This window comes from Ambystoma mexicanum, chromosome 11 (assembly GCF_040938575.1).
Source record: "Ambystoma mexicanum isolate Mex_15411 chromosome 11, UKY_AmexF1_1, whole genome shotgun sequence".
Lineage (NCBI taxonomy): Eukaryota > Metazoa > Chordata > Amphibia > Caudata > Ambystomatidae > Ambystoma > Ambystoma mexicanum.
In genome coordinates, this window is record NC_090934.1 from 306,506,251 (window position 1) to 306,526,988 (window position 20,738).

The following is a 20,738-nucleotide window of genomic DNA, read 5'->3' on the forward strand; positions in this document are numbered from 1 at the left end:
GGATGGCATTCTTTCGATCCTTATGGATTTGGGTGCTACGAAATCACAACCTTTGGCTACAAATGTCATCCATTGTACGCCCAAAGAACAGCGTCTGCAAAAACCAAATGATTTTCTTCCCGCAGCTAAAATTGAGGCAAATAACCAGTTACCCATATCCACCATTGACAAACCACCTGTTTCTAATATTTTCAATGTTCTTCCTAAAATTCCTGTCTCAGTGTCTTCATCCTGCATTGAGGGTAGAGTTGTGCACGATATTGAATTAACCAGGGATACGCCTAACATAATAGGATGGCAAGTGACACTATCATCAATGGTCAGAGAAGACTAAATCGATCATACCTACTTCAAAATTTTAGATTGTGTCCACAACTTAGAACCTTACAGTCAGATGACAGATTGGATCACACTTTCCATTGATAACAACTATCGAATGATTTGTGGTCTACAATTGCATTTCATCACTAAACTTTTGTGGGAACAGAGCGGACTTTGCCCATTGGGGACTAACCCATCTATTTCAATCCCTAGATGAGGCAACCAAATTTGAACACACTGGTTTCTACCCCAAAAATCCACAATGACAACTCACACACTAATCAAGATGGAGCTCAATCAAGTGTGAATGTACTTGCTCAGTTGTCCTCCTTAGCAGACAGCCAAAAATGTAACATGGTTTGCACCTCGGTTGTCTAGTATCTCAGAATTAAACAGAGCAAATAGCCAGCCGTAGCCAGCAAGCCTTAAATATTATATCATGGAACTGTTGTGGATTCTCAAATTTAGTTCTTTGGCTGAATTTGCCCTCTAGTAAACATTATCCCACTATTCTCATGATACAAGAAACCATGAATACCAAGTCTTTTGGCATTGACAGCTTCACCACATATACTTCTCTAACCACCCATGGAAGGGCCGGCAGACCATCTGGCGGTCTGGCAATTCTTGTAAATAAAGTTAAAGCACACTCAAATCTGATGGTGTGTTCTAATGATATATTGGCAATTGCATTTTTTCTGCTTGGTGAGCCCAAGATTATTTTTATTATATGCATCTATTGGAACCCAGCCAAAATTACTTTAGATGCTATTTTTACGTGTTTGGATTCTGTTTAAGAAGATGATTTTTTACATAATCCAGATTATCATATTATACTAGGCAGTGATTTTAACTCTGCATGCATCAATTTTATCAAATATTATTGCCCATTGACCACTCCTTACACACAATCTCGCGCTCCGCAAAGAGGAAAATTATGGGTGGATTACTTAAATGATTGGAACTTGCATCTCGTCAACTTTAAGAGTGGACCACAGAGGTGCATGGCAAAGGGGTACTGTACCTTACATTGATTTTTTCTGTTATGGTTGGTTGATGCTGTAAACATTGCGGCTTCTGCTAAAGGTAACCATATGCCTATTAACTTATGGGTCAATATTAAAATAATGTTACCTCATATTAATTTTACTCTTGTATTGACCCAAACTGACAGACCCGCTGTGTTTCTTCAATGGAACCCCAGGTTGTGTAGGGAACTTGCACATCGTGTAAACAGATATATTTGTCGCGAGTCTCATCTAAAATTCTTGGACCTCAACTCTGAGCAAATGGAGAGCTATAACACCTGTTAAATTCCATCTAAATGAAATTATGAACAGTGCTAATTGACAACGGAAATCACATACTCACCCATATAATTTGAAAATCGCTCAACTAAAATGCATTAAAAATGGCAAGATAAGAAATCTCATTAATCTCAATTTGTCGGGATCCGAATACAAGGCACAGAAACACAGAATATGTCAGTCAGAAAAACAAAATTAAATTACTGAGACATGAGCTCCATCTCATTAAGAATCAGAGAAGGATTGTGCTCTTCTGCAAAAGGGATACAAAGTGTCTGGGCAGCTTTGAGAGGAGTCTCGTAACCCTCACACAGTTGCCAAACCCATTCCAGCTGAAGTTTGGCATTCATGTATTCTCTACAAATTTCAACTACCTAGTCAACATCAAAATTGTATGTCTGACGTATTCCACTTCCATATGACTGAACGCATTACATTTTCCTTTGAAGAAATCTTGTGGGCGATTGGGCGTTTAAACATTTCTAAGGCAGCTAATCCTAATGGGATACCATCGTGTATACTAAAATCAGACCCAAAGTTTTGGGTAGGAATTCTATATAGCAAATAGGATCACATTCTTTATACCAACAAAATTCCAACCTCATAGCGAAATGCCATTATAATTCCAGTTTATAAGAAGGGTGATCTCCATGAGCCAGCCAATTATCACCCTCATGGATGCAGCTGCTAAGGTTTTTGCCATTTTAATTTTCCAACACCTTGAAATCCTTATTTCTGATCGTGACATTTATTCCAAATATTACGTGGGCTTTTGCAAAGCCATGGGCACCTCTTTCAATGCCACCGTTATTACGCACACATTGGCTAAATCCATAATTGCATACTCAGGACCCACTTACATGGCTGGTTTCGATATGTCCTCAGCGTTCAATTGCATATTTCGAAAACGTATGGGAAAAAATGCCCAGGTTGGGCGTTACTCATTTTCTGGTGCGTCTTGTTACTATGTTACACACAAATACAACATTTCAATTACTCATCAATCAAGAAGGGGCTCTAACATCTCCAGTACCAACTGCCACAGGAGTAAAGCAGGGGTGTAACTTGCATCCACATTGTTCAATGTAAACATATTTGTCCTTTATGAACAGTGGAATGATGAATCTATGTACGCAGTCAGACTAGGTAGTTTTCACCTGCATTGGATGGGCTTTGCTGACATGTTTTTCTCCAGGACCCCATATGTTCTGCAGAATAAATTAAAAAAAATGTCTATGTATGCCTCTAAACAGAACTTGCAAACCAATCCAGTGAAGTCAAAAATCATCATCTTCACCAATAGAAAGAAAATTAGAACATGCCATTGGAAACTATCAGCCGTTATATTGCAGCGAGTGGGCTCTGTGCTATCTAGGGTACACCCTTACAAACTGTTAAATCCAGGTTATCCACACTTCACTCTAAGGTCAGGCCATTGCTCTCTCAAATGAGGATCATCCAGAAAAAAGTTAACAAATGTTCTTTAATACCCATTATTGACTTATCTAATGAAAGTAGAACCCATATTACTATTTGGTTTAGACACCTGCCTATTGAACTTGGATTCTATTCTCAATAGAATCAAAGGGATGATTTGGAAACAAACCCTTGGCTTGGCTCTCGCTGTTCCCAATTCAATTGTACGCCACACACTAGGGCTCACATCTCTATCATCTAGGTTTAAATGGCGCAAGCTTTCCAGGTATGCGAAAATGCTAGTTCCTCCTCGCAATTCACTATACCAAGACCTCAACCGTTTACTAACAGATGGTAATTTCCCCTCTCTTGTGAATTTTGAACTCGAGATGAAACAAAATTCTACTAACCAACGGCGCTACTGTTGAAGACCTCGGATTAGGGTTACCTAGCATTAAAAAAAAACGATTCAAAACCGACTGGATTACTAGCGAGACTGACCGTAGCTATAAAACATATGTTATGTTTTTGGCACATATATTGGGCCTTATATATCATGTGTTTGACCTCAAAGCACTGCTAGGTTGAACGCCCTCGGGAACCGTAGTTCAGGTCAGGAGAGAGAGAGAGATAGTGTTGTATGGTGTGTGGGTGCACCGGATATGTGTGCAGCTGTCGGATGATAGCTGCTTCCTAGCGATGGGTGTGGTGCTGAAGATATCAGATGGATGTGTGCATTCTGGTGGGTGGACGGCCCGACTGGGTTCTAGCTGCGTTAGGCCTGAGGAACGCCTAGGTGAGCAGCTGGTCGGAATGTGCTCAGCTAGCTGCGTTTTATTAGGGTGATGAGGTGTTTGTAGGGTTGTATTGGTATGTGGACAGCTAGGCCGCATTATCAGGGGTATAGCTGTGTTCTGGTTGCATTATGGTGTATAGTATAGAGTAAGCGTAGTGGTATGATATGGTTGTTATCTGTAAAGCGCCCGAGACCAGGCACATGAACAGGACGTGGGGACATACATAGCGACATACGGATATATAGGGACAGGGTCAGTACAGCTATATATGGGGATACATATACATATGGGGATACAGATATATAAGGGGATACAGATATATAAGGGGATACAGATATATTGCATATATAGGGAATACAAATATATGACAGCAACACAGGAGCAGGTGCACAGTGATAACGCGTGGGGTGTGTTTCAACAGGTTCCACTCATTCTATTCTTCCCCATTCAGACTACTCCACCAGTTATTCTGCTTCGTCTACTCAATCCATTCTATCCATGTCATCTTTTCCACCTATTCTATTAACTCTACTCATTCTACCTATTCCAGTGCGGGATATGCTATCATTCACAATTCTAACTAGGTGAGGGACATGCTACCACTCATAATTCTGTCACGATGAGGCACATGCTATCCTTCACAATTCCATGTACGTGTGGCGCATGCTAACATTGTTACACCTCTCTCAATGTGCGGCTGGCTAATTTTCATCATTGTGTCTGGGAGCGGCACTCGTTATACTTGGCAAGTATGTTATGCAAGACAACATTTACAGTCCAGCCTTGAAATAGGTTGGTGGTCAGATCTCTCTAGGTGTGCATGGTGTAAGTCTTTGGTAGTTTACGTTATGGGAAGGTAAGGTAGAGTGGCGGGGGCTTTCAGGAGTAGAGTAATTGCTCTACACCCCACCCGTGCCACACTTAGTTTTGTTGGTGTCTGTTCGCTGCTGGCTTCACTGGCTTCCCCTGCTGACACTGGCAGACACATCTTGGAGCCGCCACTGTAGGAGCCGCACTTAGCTGCTGGGGCTGCCTAGGAAGGGGCAGTTATGTCCAGGTCAGTTAGCCAATCAGAGGGGGGCATGGGTGGGGTGCGCTCACACACTAGGAAGGGGAGCGGGGACGGGAAACAGGAATATGCTTCCTTTCTTAGAAAAAGAACCCCCAGATCAGCCTACATATGGGGATTTCCATGCCAAAAAGAACAGAGAATTTACCTATGGTTTAAATTAGATCAATTTGCTGCAAGTGAGCGTACTCATTATTGGTGCAAACAAACTAGTGCAGCAAAAGATGGCAATTGCTGATTTTGTTTTAGCAGGAAACTCTGGTGTTATACTGCTCCCATTTCGAACATGATAGAGTTAACTCACTAGGCATTTATTGTCCAGCACCCAATACTATTGCGAGACAGTTTTTCTAGGTTAGATGTATGTGGGGAGATTTCCTGCTCATAGCATTAACAAAACTATTGTACAATAGTGAGGACTCCTTGAATGTGAGTACCACTGGAACATCCTGAGAACAGTCCATAGCTAGGAATGGTAAGAGGTTTCATCCAGCCCTCGTCCAAATAGACGTTAGACGATTTTTTGGTTGTATAAAACGGTCCCTTAGTATTTTTTCTTACTCTGTTGATGATGTATCCAACATACTGAATAGTAACTACAAAAATATATACTTTATATTTAATGGCAACTGTTTCTTTTTTAAGACCTTTTGCACATGTGAACAAATTATGTTTATTATATATACTTGTTTTAAACACATTACTTCTTTGTATGATGTGCTGTTACAACGAATTTGTAAAGGTTTGCGTAACCATATACAAATGAATGAAAAAATAAAAGTGCAGCTGAATTGAAGTTTGCCCATTGCTGCCGCCGACCTTCAAATTGTAGTGCAGGAGTCCCCAGACGGCCTCCCTCTTGTCCCCATGACCAAGGCCCAGGAACAATAGGATCTGCAAAGCTACACAGGAACAGAAGCCAGCTGGAACTATTTCTTCTAACCAAAGGTACTGTAAAGTTAAGAGGACTTACCTCTTGTTGTGTAGCCTTACTTGTTCTCAGTTGAGGCTTATCTTGGTTGCCATTGCAGAGTGGCTTGCAGCTCTGCCCCTCACAGGCCTCCCAGCTTTTGGCCCTTCAAGTGAATCTTATTTCTACAAATCTTTCTAAAAACACTGTGCAAGACTTTCTTACCTGCAAGAAGATCTTCAGCTCCCCTAGACTTTGCTCAACTAACATTGGCTGTCCTGGCTCACCAAGAGGCTCTTCTTACCTCAGACTTTGTGCTTTTGCCCAGGAAAGGGTTAATTTACTTTGCATTGGAGGGTTAAAAAGTATTTACCAGTGTATGCATTATTTGTTAACCTTTGTTTTATTCCCATATCTAAGCCTTTGCATCAAACTCAGTATTGCTATAAGTGTACCAGTGATAAATCAATGTCCACAGTGTCCTAGCTATTTGAGTCACTTGAGGGTGTAGGAGGTGTGTGTGCCATCCCCAATGGGTATCATCTGATTTAGAGAAACAGTGTTTGAAGTATATTTTAAGTGTTACATGTTTTTGCTCCTTTCTGAAGAAGGCTTATATAACTGACTGAAATAAATGAATAATTGTTTCATCATGAAACCTTGAGGAATGTTTATTTAAAGAATTGTCATTGTGAAACTCTGTTACAACTTTACAGCTCACATTGACCCCTCTTGAGATGAGCCTGGCTGCTCAGCCACCCTACCAATCTGTGTAGTGCAGACTGATACCAAAGGTTGGGTTCCCTATTGCCAGGAGGACAATCGTGCCTAACGGGGCACTGGGAAAGCTCTCATGTAAACGTAATCACAAACACAGACATGGGCAGACACTAAAGAAGGCAGTTCTTGTTTAAAATATAAAGCACAAATAACTGTTAGCTGGACAGAATTGTAATGGCAAATCCTATGCATTTCTAAAATCTCAGCACGGGAGAGAGCTCCCGGAAAGAATGCAGCCTGTGCTATAAATATGACTTCAGGCTTCCGTGGTGTTCGCAGCACACAAAGTGACTCACCAGCTGTCTGCTGTCTGCCAAAAAGGCCCATGCATGCGCTGTGCGACAAACTGCAGAACTCTAAAAATAAGGTTTAAAGGAGATTACAGGACCAGATAACAAATAGAATGAGTAAAATATGGAGAGAATGATGGGAACATGTTTTTATATATAAATGTACATAGGTAGAAAAATGAAGGAACGCATGAGCTACAGTGTATTTTTGCATAGGCTAGAAAATGTAGAGCAGCATGTGCCGACAGATCGCGGACAATGAAGAAAGGAAGACTTTGGAGCATCCCTTGTATGGAAGCAGGACGTTTTGGGATGAAGCCATGGCCATGGCTCGTATCCAGTAACAACTGCAGCAAGCCAGAGGTATAACATCTCTGCCTGGCATCACTGTGGCAGGAGAAAGGAACAGATGAGGGAAAGAAGAAGACCATTCAAGGAGCAGAGTTCTTTGCTACCATCCTCATTTCTGTAAGATTACATTTGTTATCCTTACAAGATGGACTCTTGCCTTACTTCCTTAGAGGGGTGCATTTACTATGGTGTGAGCGTAATTAAGGGACACCCTTATCATTAGGGCCAGCCTTACATCAGCATGGGAAGAATGACATGTAATGCCAGAACATAACACACATCTGTGAGCAGAAAATTCTGGCCTTTGGTCAGAACAGCACACCCCAATGAATCACTTCCGAGGATGGCTCTAAAAAGGTCCAGGAACCCGATAGAGTACCTGACACACTGACATGTTTCAGAAGAAATCTGTTAAATACACTTTGTGGAACCTGCATCGGCCAAGTTGCCATTACCAATGCTGTTCGGGAGAATTCTCAGAAATGCGCCAATTCCCTCTAACTTAGCAGCCTTGTTGGATTTTGAGGACTTGATTTAACCTGGAGAGTGAGACCCTTTTTCCCCCATCCTCATTATTTTAATGTGATTTTGTACTCTGTTTCTTGTGGTTGTGGAGTACGACAAACTCCATAAGCATCTTTTACATTGTGTCTGTCACACAGCACCTTCAATGCAGTGACACAGGGGAGTCTTTCAGATTTCCCAAAGGTTTAAATAACTTCTCTGGGATACACTACTGTTTTCCAGAGCAGTAAAGTGAAATGAACTACTTACATTTGTAACTTTCTAGACCCAGCACACACTAGCTTACAATAGGGCGCTGGAGGGGTTACTTAGTATCCCCTTTGTCTAGCTGATCATGTAACATTGTCATGTTACCCTTTCTTCACTGAATGGGTGGTGCCAGTGGTTTACTTTTTACTACCATTATTGGATTTTACTGCGGGCTGCAAATGCAGCCACAGTAAATCATCCATGGGTGCCATTTTTGTCAAAAGGGCCCCAGTTTGTGAAAAGGTCCTTCTTGAGATTTACTCTGCGCGCCAAACCAGGTTTGGTCCTTTTGTTTGTTTTGTCTTTGGCGGGCTTCACAAGTGAAACCCACCTCTGCTCAGGGTGTCTGGCGGGGGCAGGAAGTGAGGGAGGTGCCCGAAACTCCCTGTGCTTAGTCTCCTAGGAGACCCAAATGCCCTCTGTGGCGATTGACCGGCTGACTGTCCGGAAAGGACAGCTAGGCTGGAATTAATAGGAGCAAGCTGCATAAAAGAATAGGCTTTTTGGCTTAGAAGGCAGAGTCGACCACTGGATGAAGGAATCCGAAGAGAACTTGAAGACACCGACTGCAACTCCTGGACCGTTGGTTTGTCCGAAAAAGCCCTGCTGCTGTGCTGAAACTCCATTTTCGAAGCGACAGAGAAGCTCCAGCAAGGACAACTTCTCCCTTTGAGTTGGTGGGACCAATCAACTCCAAAGTAAGCCACCTGGACATCCTCTCGGAGCTGGTTTAATTTCCACAGAATTTCTGCTGGAAACCGAATAGCCAGGGAGAGGAACACTAGTTTGTGTGCATTGCTTTTAAGCTGGCCAAGAAATCCAGGACTATCCTCTGGACTTCCAGGAAGCAGGATTGACCAAGCCTGAGCCCCCTCAAGAGAGTGCGGGACTCCCAGAAGCAAGGAAAGTCCATCTCAACTGCCAGGAACCGCGGTGTTGCCATTTGCGGTAGTCGCGAGGAGCAGAAACACCGAAGTGCCACTTGCTTGAAGTTTGCCAGTTGCAATGGTGACAGTCCCATTGCAGAGCAGGAGTCCTCAGAAATCCTCCCTCTTGTCCCATGACTGAGGCTGAGGAACAGTGAGACCTGCAGAGCTGCACAGGAACAGAAGTCATCAGCTGGACTTTTTCTTCAATCCAAAAGGTACTGTAAAGTCAGAGAACTTTCCACTTATTGTAGAGTTGCTTGCATCTTCTACTACTCACAAGTCTACCAGCTTGTAGCCCTACATGGATTCTTCTTTTTCTTCAAAGACTTCTAAAAACATTGTGCAGAGACTTCTCTTACTTACCTGCAAAGGAGTGCTTCGGCTCAGACCTTTGCCCATTGAGTTTGGCTTAGCCTCTTCCACTGAATAACTCTTGTTGGGGGAATCCCAAAGTATTTCCCTGGTTGAGAATATTTGTGATCTCTTGTATGTTCTAATAACCTTTTCCTTTAACCTACTCCTAAGCTCTTCTAAAATGCAACAGTTATACATTAATGTCCCGAGCACCCTAGCCATTAATGTCATCTGAGGGTGTAGGTTGTGTCTGTGGGCCATACCAAAAGGGTACTTACTGATTAAGAAACCTAAGTGTGCGTTTTGAAATATATTTGTGTGTTTTCTTATATTGTCCCCTTCTGAAGGCGGCTTATTCTAACTGACGGATAAATAATTGTTTCATCATGAAACAATTGTAAGAGTTTATTTGAATACTTGTCACTGTGAATCTCTGTGCAACTCCCCTAGAGCTCACACTGACCCCCCTTCAGAGAAGCTTGGCTGCTCCACACGCTACCAACCTGTGTAGTGCAGACTTATACGAAAGGCTGGGTTTCTATTGCCAGGTGGTCAGGGTTGTTGTAGTGCACCCAAAGGATACTGCATACAATCTTGCCTAACAAATGAGGCACACGTACCACATGCAGATTTACTAAGAAAGTAACATATTTCGAAAATTGCATGAAATGCATGGGTACTGAAGCATTTTCCAACCGTAAAACACCCAATGCCATCTAGTGCATCCAATGTCCCTGTGGAAAAAAATACAATGGACAGACCAGTGCCTAACAGAATAAAGGAACACAGGTCCAGAAGCAGAAAGGCACCAGGGCCCTTCGTATCATATGCTCTGGTGGGCGGTTGATGTAGTGACTAATTCAACTAATGTCACCAATGCCCTATTACACAGAGAATCCTGGCGGCTTTTTACAAATTGGGCACCAATTTGATTGTCCTCACTGAGGACTTCCACTTTCCAAATTGCTGACACCATTTGTTTGATTCAAATATATACTACTACTATTACTGACATCTTCGCTATATTTAACAATCACATTCAACATTGGTTGTGCTCCACATTCTGTAACATAACAAAATATAACTGACAAATTTGAACATGCGTAGAGAGGCTCTCCCTCTCCACAGTGCTTCTGTTTTGCAAACATGTTGTGTCCTGAGTATCGCGAGGGGGTGTCCGGTCAAAATTTCGACTCAAAAGGGTACTGCATACAATCTTTCCCAACAGTTGCCGTTGCAAACATATTGATCTGGGGTCAGCCCCATTTAAGAAAGAGGTCGTCCACTAGATCCTGTCGAAGCTCCCACTTGTGGCAAGAGCGCAGCACCCTGCTGAGGGAGTCGGCGATTGTGTTCTTGACTTGCCAGGTAGAAAGGAAAGAGTAACATTTCATGGAAGACGGGCCAGTGCCACAAGTCCTGCGCCCCTCTGGAGAGCGCTGGGGATGTGGTTGCCCGCTAACTGATGTAGAACATTGTGGTGGTATTGTCCGTGAAGACCTTCACCTACTTTGCCCTTGAGGGACGGAAAGAGCAACTTCCTGCAGAACAATGCCCACATCTCCAGCACTGATGTGTAGATTCCGCTCCTCCCGCGGCCAGAGGCCTCTGGCATGGAGATGTCTGGCATGGAGATGTCCAGCGTGGGGTGCTCCAGCCCTCCAAGAAAGCATCCTTGGTGACCATCTCCTGATACCTGTACCTCCTAGAGCATTGTTTCGTTCTTTTAACATTTAGACTTGGCTGGTGGCAGTGGTATCTACCCTAACTTTTCTACCGCGATTATACTATATAAACGTGGTATTGTTTTAGGCTATTATATTAGCCTCGAACTTAAACCTGCTTGATCAAATACTTTTTCTTTTGGTTCCAGTCGGGTTGATTCGCCATTTCTTTTTGCTTAAGTCCTTGTGTTTTACTTTGCGCTGCAAACCAGGTTTGCCTCCTTTGTTCACTGACTTTTGGCGGGCTTCTGCCAAGAAGCCCTCCTCTAGGCGCCTGGGTGTCTAGGTGGGCTGAATGTGAGGGAGGGGTGTAGTCACCCCCTACACAGAGTATCCTAGGAAACCCAAGTCGCACTTTGCCATGATTGGCTGATGTGGTTGTCCGGGCTGGACACCCCCCCTGTTGCGCGATTGACAGCCAGGCTGCGTGAAAAGGGGATTTTCGCATAAAAGGCAGGTCTCTTGGGCTAGAAGTCAGAGTAGCCACGGGAACTACAAGGAACCGAAGAGAAGCGGAGAAGACGATGGCTGCTGCAACTACCATGTCCCGGTGAAGCCCTGCTGCAGTCCTGAGCTATCTACCCTTTGACGACCACAGAAGATCCAGTATGGAGTCTTCTTCCCTTGAACCTGGTGGGGATAATCAGCTCATCTTCCACAGCCAGAGGATCCTCTTGGTTGAAATCGCTGCACACAGCTGTAGTGGTCCGGATAGCCATCTGAAGAGCCTCTCCTGTTTTTAAGGAGCACACCTTTTATTCACTGTCGCTGCTGCCGGCTTCATCCCTGTGTGGTGCAGACCCCTCCAGACGTCGTCCTTCACATCGAAGCTCCAAGAACCGTGGGTCTGTAGGAAACTACCAGGAACAACTGCCGGGGCACCATCTTCTTCATTGAATAAGGTACTGTGTTCTGCTTGAAGAATTAGGGTGTATCCCCTTTTCTTGGCCTCCAAGGCTTGCCCTTGTTTTCCCTCCTTCTTATAACTTTTGCTTCCTCTGTTGACAATATCCAAGTACTCCTGGCAACATTGAATCTTGAACTGTCCGACTGTCTGATCCTCGACAACAGGAACCTGGTTCCACTTGACACTGGCTCCGGCCTATTGACTCTTGAATTTCTGTCTATGAGTGTTCTCTGATTCTGGCGGCCTTGACAAAAGTATTGCCTATGATTTTTGCCCCCAACTCTCTCTGGTTAACTCGAGTGCTAAGTGTGTTTTTGCCCCGGTAACATTTCTTGCCGTGGATACGTGTTTCTTTAGTAAGACCGAACTGTCATTACTGTCAAAAAGTGATCGCAAGTGTATTCTCTGTAACGTCTGTTTCACAACACTGGTCCATTAAAACATAGGGTACTTACCTTGAGTTAGAGTGTACCAAAGTGAATTGGTTGGTTGCAGTGTATTTTACGTGTGGTTTTGAATTAATAGAAGTGTTGTTTATAACAGATGGTTTAAAAATAAATGTACTTATATTTTTTACCTGAAACCTTGAGTCAGTGTTTGTTTGAGTCACAGTAATTGTGGTCCCTTCGTGTCATCTCTGCCACTGCTCATATACTCTTGAGATAAGCCTGGCTGCTCCGCTACTGCTACCACATAGTAGTACAGGCTTATACCAAAGGTAAAACTTGTATTGCCACCTGTAGTCTTAATTGTGTGTAGTGGTACCTAAGGGCACTGCACAGAATTCTGCTTAAGACTTTTCCATAGAGTTTGGCCCTGTCGAAGGGCATGTACAGAATCCTCGCCTGGGCCTCTTGACGGAAGTTGGTGGTCGTCAACCAGCCACGACGACTGAGGCAGACAGTTCTTCATCTGTCGGAACTCTGTGTCCGCGAAGTACAGGGCCACAATGATGGCATGGTCTGATGCCACCTCGCCCTCCTAGAGGATCTCAAGCACCTCAACCCGCTTGTCGTCAGGCAGAAATTCCAGCAGCGGGGCCATCTTATACCACAGCTCCCTGTCGTATCTGTCCGGGATTGCAAGCAAATTCCCCGTCTTGACTGTTTTCGCCGCCGAGTAGATCACCTTCCTACCTGTGCTGTCCAACATCTTCCCCTCGCTGTCCGGGGTGAACGGAGACTGAAGATGAGGGGTTGGAAGACTTCTTCCTCGGAGCTGCCGAGACCAGTGAGTCCGGGGAGGGCTGCGACTGTAAGCACTTGGGTGGTGACTCCTGCACCCGGTACTTCTCCAGTCTAGTCTCTCACTCTTCGTCGAGCATCATCAGCACCAGGCCCTCATCCCAAACGTCGTCCAGGAGAGGCACCGCCAGAATGGTCTTCCGCTTGCCCGCCCGACGTTGATAAAGGAAACCTTTCTTCTTGGTCTCTTCTGGCGTCAGCTGGAAGAGCTCAGAAACACGGGCGACCACAACATGGAACGACCTAACTTCGTCTGGGGAAAAGCCCTTGGGGGTGGATAGACATCACTGTTGTCGCTGTGTCTGTCCCTGTATCCCTGGAGAGTTAAAAGGATGTCCAGTGATACATCCCTTGGAGGAGGGGGTGGGGATTGGCTTGCTGGGCCCAGACCCCACGTCTTCCTCAGTGTTTCTTCTGTTCACCATGTCCTCCGGGACATTGTGAACGGACATCAGAGCCTCCTTATCTGAGGGAGGAATATCCGTGCCCTGGAGCTTGGTTGAAGCCTACACTACCCCCGCCTCTCTTTAGCAGCCTGAGGGGTAGGTCTTGGGCTTAAGGATGGCATCCTTTTCTCTGCCGGTTTCTCCAATAGCTTGGCTGAGGCCTCTCGCCTCTGTGGGAGGGCCACTCTGGGCGCTGTCTGGGCCACTTGGACCTTTTTCCTTCAAGAGGGTGGCCGCCACCAGCTCGATGGACGAAGATGACTGCCTGGACCTTCAGGGGAAGGTCGGACACCTTTCCCTGCACCTGGGTCTTCTCCAGTAGCTTTCCTGGGTTAACTGATTTCCTCTTCGAGGAGGAGCTGGAGTGTTGACATGAGATGGAGGTATGTTAGGCAGAATTGCAAGCAGTACCCTCTGGGACCACTAGACTCAATTAGGACTACAGGTAAGCAAGACTAACCTTTGGTATAAGTCTGTACCACACAGTTTGTTGGTAGTGAGCTGAGCAGCCAGGCTTATCTCAAGAGTGAAAGTGATCAGTTCAAGTAGTTACACAGAGGACTTTCAATCACGGTGGTTCGAGTAGACACTTCTACTCAAAGTTTCTTGGTAAAACACTGATTACACAGTCACTTAGAAAACATTTCACTAGAAGAGAACTTAATATTATTTACCAATACACCTCAATACAAAACTCTAAAGATTTTGAGCTCCCCTGAAGTAGGAGCAAAATCGCAATTCAGTTACTTACCAGTGAGCACAAAGTACAAAAGTAAGTAGAATAGATTACATATACTTTCTAGGCAGTGCAAATAGTTTCAGTTCACCGGAAGAGTTCAATGCAAGTCAATAGGCCAGGCCAAAGTCAATGGACTAGTGTTCTGGACAGGAAAGAGCAGTTCTGGTATCAAACGGTAAAGTCGTTGCAAAAGTTCTCCGAAGTAATTTAGTTATCATTTGTGGGGTCCGGCAAGGACAGCCACCCTGCTGACAGCTGAGCGACAGCTAGGCTGAATCAAAGTGAGAAAACTGTTTAAAAGGCGGATCTTGTGGACTGAAAGGCAGAGTCAACCACTGGCACAAAAGAACCGAAGACGAGCTGGAAGAGGACAGCGGCTGCAGCTCCTGGACCGTTGGTTTGCCCGGTGAAGCCCTGCTGTAGGCCCGAATTGCCAAATTCATCTCGACAGAGAAGCCCCTTCAAGGACGACTTCTTACTTTGAGTTGGTGGGACCAATCGACTCTTAAGCTACCTGGATACCATACTCGGAGCTGATTAGGTTTAACCTGGGTGGCGGGGGGACACTATCTTGTGTGCTTGAAGACAGCTACTCGAACCGAAGAGCTTCGATTTGCCAGCTTGATTGACATGTCCCTGCACAGTGCAGGAGTCCTGACATCCTCCCTCTTGTACCCACGACTTGAGGCTCAGGACCAGCGAGATCTGCAGGAACTGCCAGGAACCAACGTCTTCAGCTGCATCTTTGTCTTCATATTAAGGTACTGTGCCAACCCGATTTAGAGAACTTACCTCTCGCAGTGAATGTTCGTGGAACTTTCCCAACTTGCCGGCCTAATCAGCTTGTGACCCAACATATGATTCTTTTTCATACAAACTACTTTTGAGAACATCGGCAAAGTCTTCACTGTTTACTACAAGAACTGCTTTTCCCTATCCAAGACACTAGCCCATTGACTTTGGCCTAGGCCTATTGAACTGAATAGAGTCTTCTAGCGAACTGAAACTATCTGCACTGCCTAAGAAAATATCTGATCTATTCTATTAACTTGTGCCTTTTACTCCCATTCAACTTAACTCAAATGTTAAAGGACATTTATACCGCACACTATCACCACCGGAGTGGTCCCCTGGCGGCTCTGAAAGAGGGAAGGAGGGTGCGTTAGTGGTTGGAAGCAGGGAAAGTGCAAGAGAGCAGTGATGGCTGGGCCTGGGGTGTTTGCGGCTGGTAGTCGTGTACTGTTGTGCAAGTAGGTGTGTGTTTTTGTTTTGTTGTTTCAATGTAGTGAAGTTTGTGCGGTTTGTTGTGCTGTAGGTTTGTGGTTGTGTTTGGTTTAGAGTTTGAGAGGTGTGCAGAGGGGGAAATCGTTAGTGGAATTGATTAGTTGGCATCTCTATCCTGAATTGCGACGCAGTGCTTGCGTAGTCTCCCTTGATGCGCCTCTGTCCTGATCTGGGCCCACCTAGCATTAAAGGTCCCTTTCACATCTGGCCCCCAGCTCCAAGGCCTCCTGCACAACCCCACCTGTCCTCCCTTCCTACTCCTTTTTCTCGGTTTCAGTTTTTAGTTTGAGTCCGTGGTGCTGAAGTGCCAGGTGTTTAGTAATTTCCTGAATTTGTGGTGATCCTCCGTGTTTCTTATTTTCTTTTGGAATGTTGCAGTTTTTTGCAGCTAAGTGGTAGAAGGAGGTGCCTCCAAGTTTCTTAAGGTAAGGTTTTAGTTCCAGGTGGATTTCATTGCCGGATCAGAGGGGCCTTGTTGGTTTGTAGATTTTCTTTTGTAGGAATTCTGCTCCTTGTCCATTGATTGCCCTGTGCGTTATGCACATGGTTTTGAAGGTGATGCACATTTTTATTGGGAGCCAGTGTAGTGTTTTAAGGCAGGCGTGATATGGTCTCTTCTGGATAGTTTGAGGAGTATTCTGGCTGCTGCATTTTGGATCCATTGAAGTTTCGTCAGGAGGTATTCTGGTATTCCGAGGTAGTCGATTCTTGACATGATGGGGGCGACGATTTTGAGTGTTTTGTGCGTTAAGGAGAGGAAAGGTAGGATTCTTCTTGCCGTGCGAAGAAGAAAAAACCATTTCTTCACTGTTGCATTTATTTGTGGATCTAAGATTAGGGTGTTGTCCATCAGGACTCCCAGATTTTTTACTACCTTAGTTGTGTTGGTGCGGTTCCCATTTCCGTTGGCCACGGGATGGCGGTTTCGTTGTCTTGGTCTTTGGATATGATCATGATTTCTGTCTTTCCTGGGTTGATTTTCAGGTTGTTGGCATTCATCCAGTTGAGGACTTCTTTCAGACAGTCGATTATAGCTGAATGATCTGCTTCGGTGTCTTTGATTTTGTAGATCATTTGAGTGTCATCTGCGTAGTTGTAGCAGGTAATGTTGTATTTTTTGAAGATTATGATGACCAGAGTCTGGTAGATGTTGAAGTATAGTGGTGATAGTGAGGATCCTTGTGGCACTCCACAGTCGTTAACTCTTGGAGTGGATTTGAAGGGTTTAATCCATACGGTTTCTGTTCTGTCTGTTAGGAATGATTTAGTCCAGAGTAGTGCTGTGTCGGTTATGCCTATGTCTTCTAGTCTTTTGGTCAGGGTGTCATGGCTAACTGTGTCAAAGGCTGCGGAGAGGTCGAGCAGAACAAGGGCTTAGGTTGTGTTTGAGTCTGCGTTAGTTTTTAGGTCGTCCCAGATGGATAGTAGTGCAGTTTCGGTTCCTCTTGCTGGTCTGAAGCCGCCTTGAGCTTGGTCTAGCAGGTGGTGTTTTTGTACGTGTTCTTGGACAAGTTTAGGGAATGTTTGAGATAGGCTGTAGTTGGAGGTATTCTACGTCGCCACTTGTGTTTTTTTAGAAGCGGCTCAATATATGCTGATTTGAAGATCCTCCATACAGTCCCTGTTACTAATGAGATTTAGAAGGTTTCTGTAATATTCTGCTGGCGTTCCTTGTGCGAGGATTGATTTGTAGATGTCCGGGGGACAAGGATCCATGGGTGATCCAGCTTTCTTGCTGCATTTTACCAGCATTGCGAATACCTCCGATGATATTTCAGGAACGTTTTTTAGTTGGTGCTGTGGTTCTGTGTTAGGTTTGTTTGGTTGTATGTTGTGGTTGGTTGGTCTCTTTTGTATGGTTTGTCGGATGTCATTGATTTTTTTCTTGAAGTGGTCTGCCAACTCGTTGCATAGATTCTCTGAGGGGTTTGGGGTATTATCGCAGCCTGGTGGGTTTTCCATCTATTTAATGATGTTAAACATTTATTTTTGTGGGTTGGTGGCATTGGTGATTCTGTCATCATAATGCCTTCTCTTCGCCTTTTGAATTTCCTTCTTGTATGCGCAGATTTGTTTTTGGAACAGTGTTTCCAGTTCCCTCTTTTTGTTTTCCTTTTTCATGGTGTTTAATAGTGGTGTGAACCATTTTGCCATTGCTCTTTTTTTTGATGGGGTGAATGGTTTTCTGGGGCGATCTTATCTATTGTATGTGCAATCCATTTGTGTAGTAGTTCCGCTTTCCCGTCTAGGTCAGCTAGCTCTACTTCTGTAATTGAGGGTTTGGTTAGTTCCAGTTTAAATAAGTTGCTTTCTTTGACGTGCTTCCAGTTTATTTTTGTGGTGGTTGCGAGCTTAGGAGGTTGGATGCACACTTGGGTAGGCATAGTGATCACGAATGGGATGATGAGGTGGTCGCTCCACAGTATTTGTATTGGCGGTGCCGTGGTGATGAGTTTTTCATTGGCGAAAATTGCGTCGAGGGTGTGTCCTGCCGAGTGTGTTGCCCCTTCGACTAGTGGTCGTAGTTTCATGGTAGCGAGTTGTTCAGTCAGTGAGTTATGGGAGTTGGTGTGATTGTCTTCAAACCAGATGTTGAAGTCCCCCAGGATGATTAGGTGTTCGTGGTTGATGGCTAAGTTGGTGATGGCTTCTATGAAGTTGTCGACGAAGGTTGCATCAAATGCCATTTTTCTCCTATGTCAGGGGAGCCTACATTACTCAGAAATGTAATGGTTTGTTATTGAAGTGTGTTTGTGTATAATATTAAGTTGCCTCCTGCGAGTGAATGTTTTCTAAATGACTAATGAATAGGTGTTTTTCCAAGAAACTGAGCAAAAGTGTCTACTTGAACCACTGATTTAAGACCTGTGTAACATCCTTGTACTGCTCATATTCCCGCTTGATATAAGCCTGGCTGCTCAGCTTGCTACCAAAAACTGTAGTACAGACTTCTACCAAAGGTTGGTTTTGCTTACACCTGTAGTCCTAATTGGATGGGTGATCCCAGAGGGTACTGCATCGAATTCTGCCTAATATCACCCAAGGTAAATCAGGGGAAAATAAAAAGGGATGCCCCAAAGGCAAACCAGCAACACTGCACATAAAGTGCTTTGTGCTGCAACGATGACTAAAAAGTCATAGGAAATGATATCTTCAAAAACACACTAAGTAGAGTCAGCAAAATGACACTCATAAAAAGAGTAAAATAAAGGGTGAGTGGGGGAAAATGTTCTCACTCAGGAACAAAAAAAAATAAAAAAATCCACAAGTCCAGCAATAAGTTCTGGGGATCCAACAGCTGAGGAAGATGTAGCATAGAAATTAAAAATCTAACCTAACACTGGTCTGCGATGAAATCTACCTATACTGGTCCATCTACTGAAGACCTGTCTCGGTGTTTCGATCCTTGTTCTGTTGGGACAACAAATCCGAACCCCTGCAAGACGATCTTGCATCTTAGAGCCTTCAGAAGTGACACAGAACCAACTGTTGGACTAATCAGCTGCAGCTAGGGAATAAACCATGCACCGGTCCCTGTCCTGAGTTTCAGCTTGGAACTTGGCAGGTTTCCAGGTAGTGGCTTAAGCATAGTCTTCCTGAAACTGCTGCTCACTCATCTTGAAGAGCATTTTCTAAGCAGTTTGTCTACTTCAATGAATAGCCTGCTGCCTACTGTTAGGAAATATTTTCTTTTTGCTGCTTTCCTCCCATAGACTTCTATGGGACACCCTTTCCTTTTGCTTTGTTTTGAACTCCTTCCAGACATTTTGGAAGGAAGTAAAGCCTTACACTTTCCTTTCCTTGACCGTTTGCCCATTCTTATGGTGAAAATGATCAGTACAAAAGACTATCAGAGCTGAGAGACTGTCTTTGCAAAAGTCTTATATTGTTACAATTGCACACATCACCTTAAAGTGGAGTGCAGTTAGGATACTTTGTATCCTTATATCTTTTCTTGTTACTTTTACAATGTGCCTAGGACGAGCTGCTGTCATCAGTTATTTTCCTACCGTTTTACGCATGTACATTTGCGTTTCCTGCAAATGGCTACCAACGGTGGCTAGCACCCCAAGATGGCTGTGTTGGTCATTGTTCTTTGGCCTTCATCCTGCAATTTCAGGTCAGGATATGCCACATATTGAAAGTCCTTTTCCAGGAAAAGCTGCTGTTATTGCGGCCAACGGTGTGGTGATGAAGGAGAAGGAGGAGATGTGCCTATGTCTCCGGATGTGGGGGCTGGTACTGTCTGGTCCCAATACACATCATGGAGACTGAATGTCTGTTGCTGGGTGCTAGGCAAGAATTTTTTTTATGCATCTTTCCCTCCATACTTTATGGAAATCTAATCTTTTGGCCGTTTTTTACGCTGTGCTGACTTTTTGAAAGGAAGTTTTTCAGAAATTTCTCTTGGGGCAACTTTTCCTCCATATTTCATGGACTCCCAAACTTTTTCTTTTTTTACACCTTGTCCTGAGAGAGAGAGAGATATATATATATATATATATTATTTATATCGTGCTCATACACAAGCATTTCAGAGCTCGAATGAAGGAGATGTGTGCCTAGTTTGAGGTAGGTATTTTTTTTATGATTGTGTTCAATCAACTCAGGAAGAAGGTATTTTCTAGACTTGGGATTCTTTAAGTTTACTAAGGAAATTGACTCATTTAGTTTGTTCAGCATTTGTCATATCTCAAATTAGTTTTATTCCTGTGTGCAAAGAAATAGCCATATCATTTGCTCTCTTACTTTTACATTGAACATTGTATTTTATTGAAGGGAATAAAATGGTGGTCTTACTTCAAAGAATTTTTGGATGACATAATTGCCAAAAACATCAACCATAAGCTGGTATGCTGCTTGCAGGATTTCACTGAAGACCAGTTGACGCTCTGCTGGTGTTGCTCGCTCAAGTTTTAACTGGATAAACCTAAGGCCAAATATAAACATTCACATCAACCAGGGGGAACATTTGATCTCTGCAATTACCGAGATTAAATAGGACACCACATTAGCATTCAAAACTACATTTGTGAACAGTAGGGCCATTAATCAAGCTAGACAACAGAAACATATTCAGTATTTTCTGATCAGGG

The 20,738-nt window shown here is 44.0% G+C and overlaps 1 protein-coding gene across 16 annotated transcripts in view; it reads right to left on the reverse strand.

Moving 5' to 3' along the window:
* PUM1 (pumilio RNA binding family member 1) overlaps positions 1 to 20,738 on the reverse strand; it is a 1,312,543-nt gene that overhangs the window by 265,309 nt on the left and 1,026,496 nt on the right. For all 16 annotated transcript variants that reach the window (XM_069623037.1, XM_069623034.1, XM_069623036.1 and 13 more), the window contains one exon: positions 20,443 to 20,572. In XM_069623037.1, coding sequence (XP_069479138.1) covers positions 20,443 to 20,572 — 130 coding nt within the window. The remainder of the gene's footprint in view (positions 1 to 20,442; positions 20,573 to 20,738) is intronic.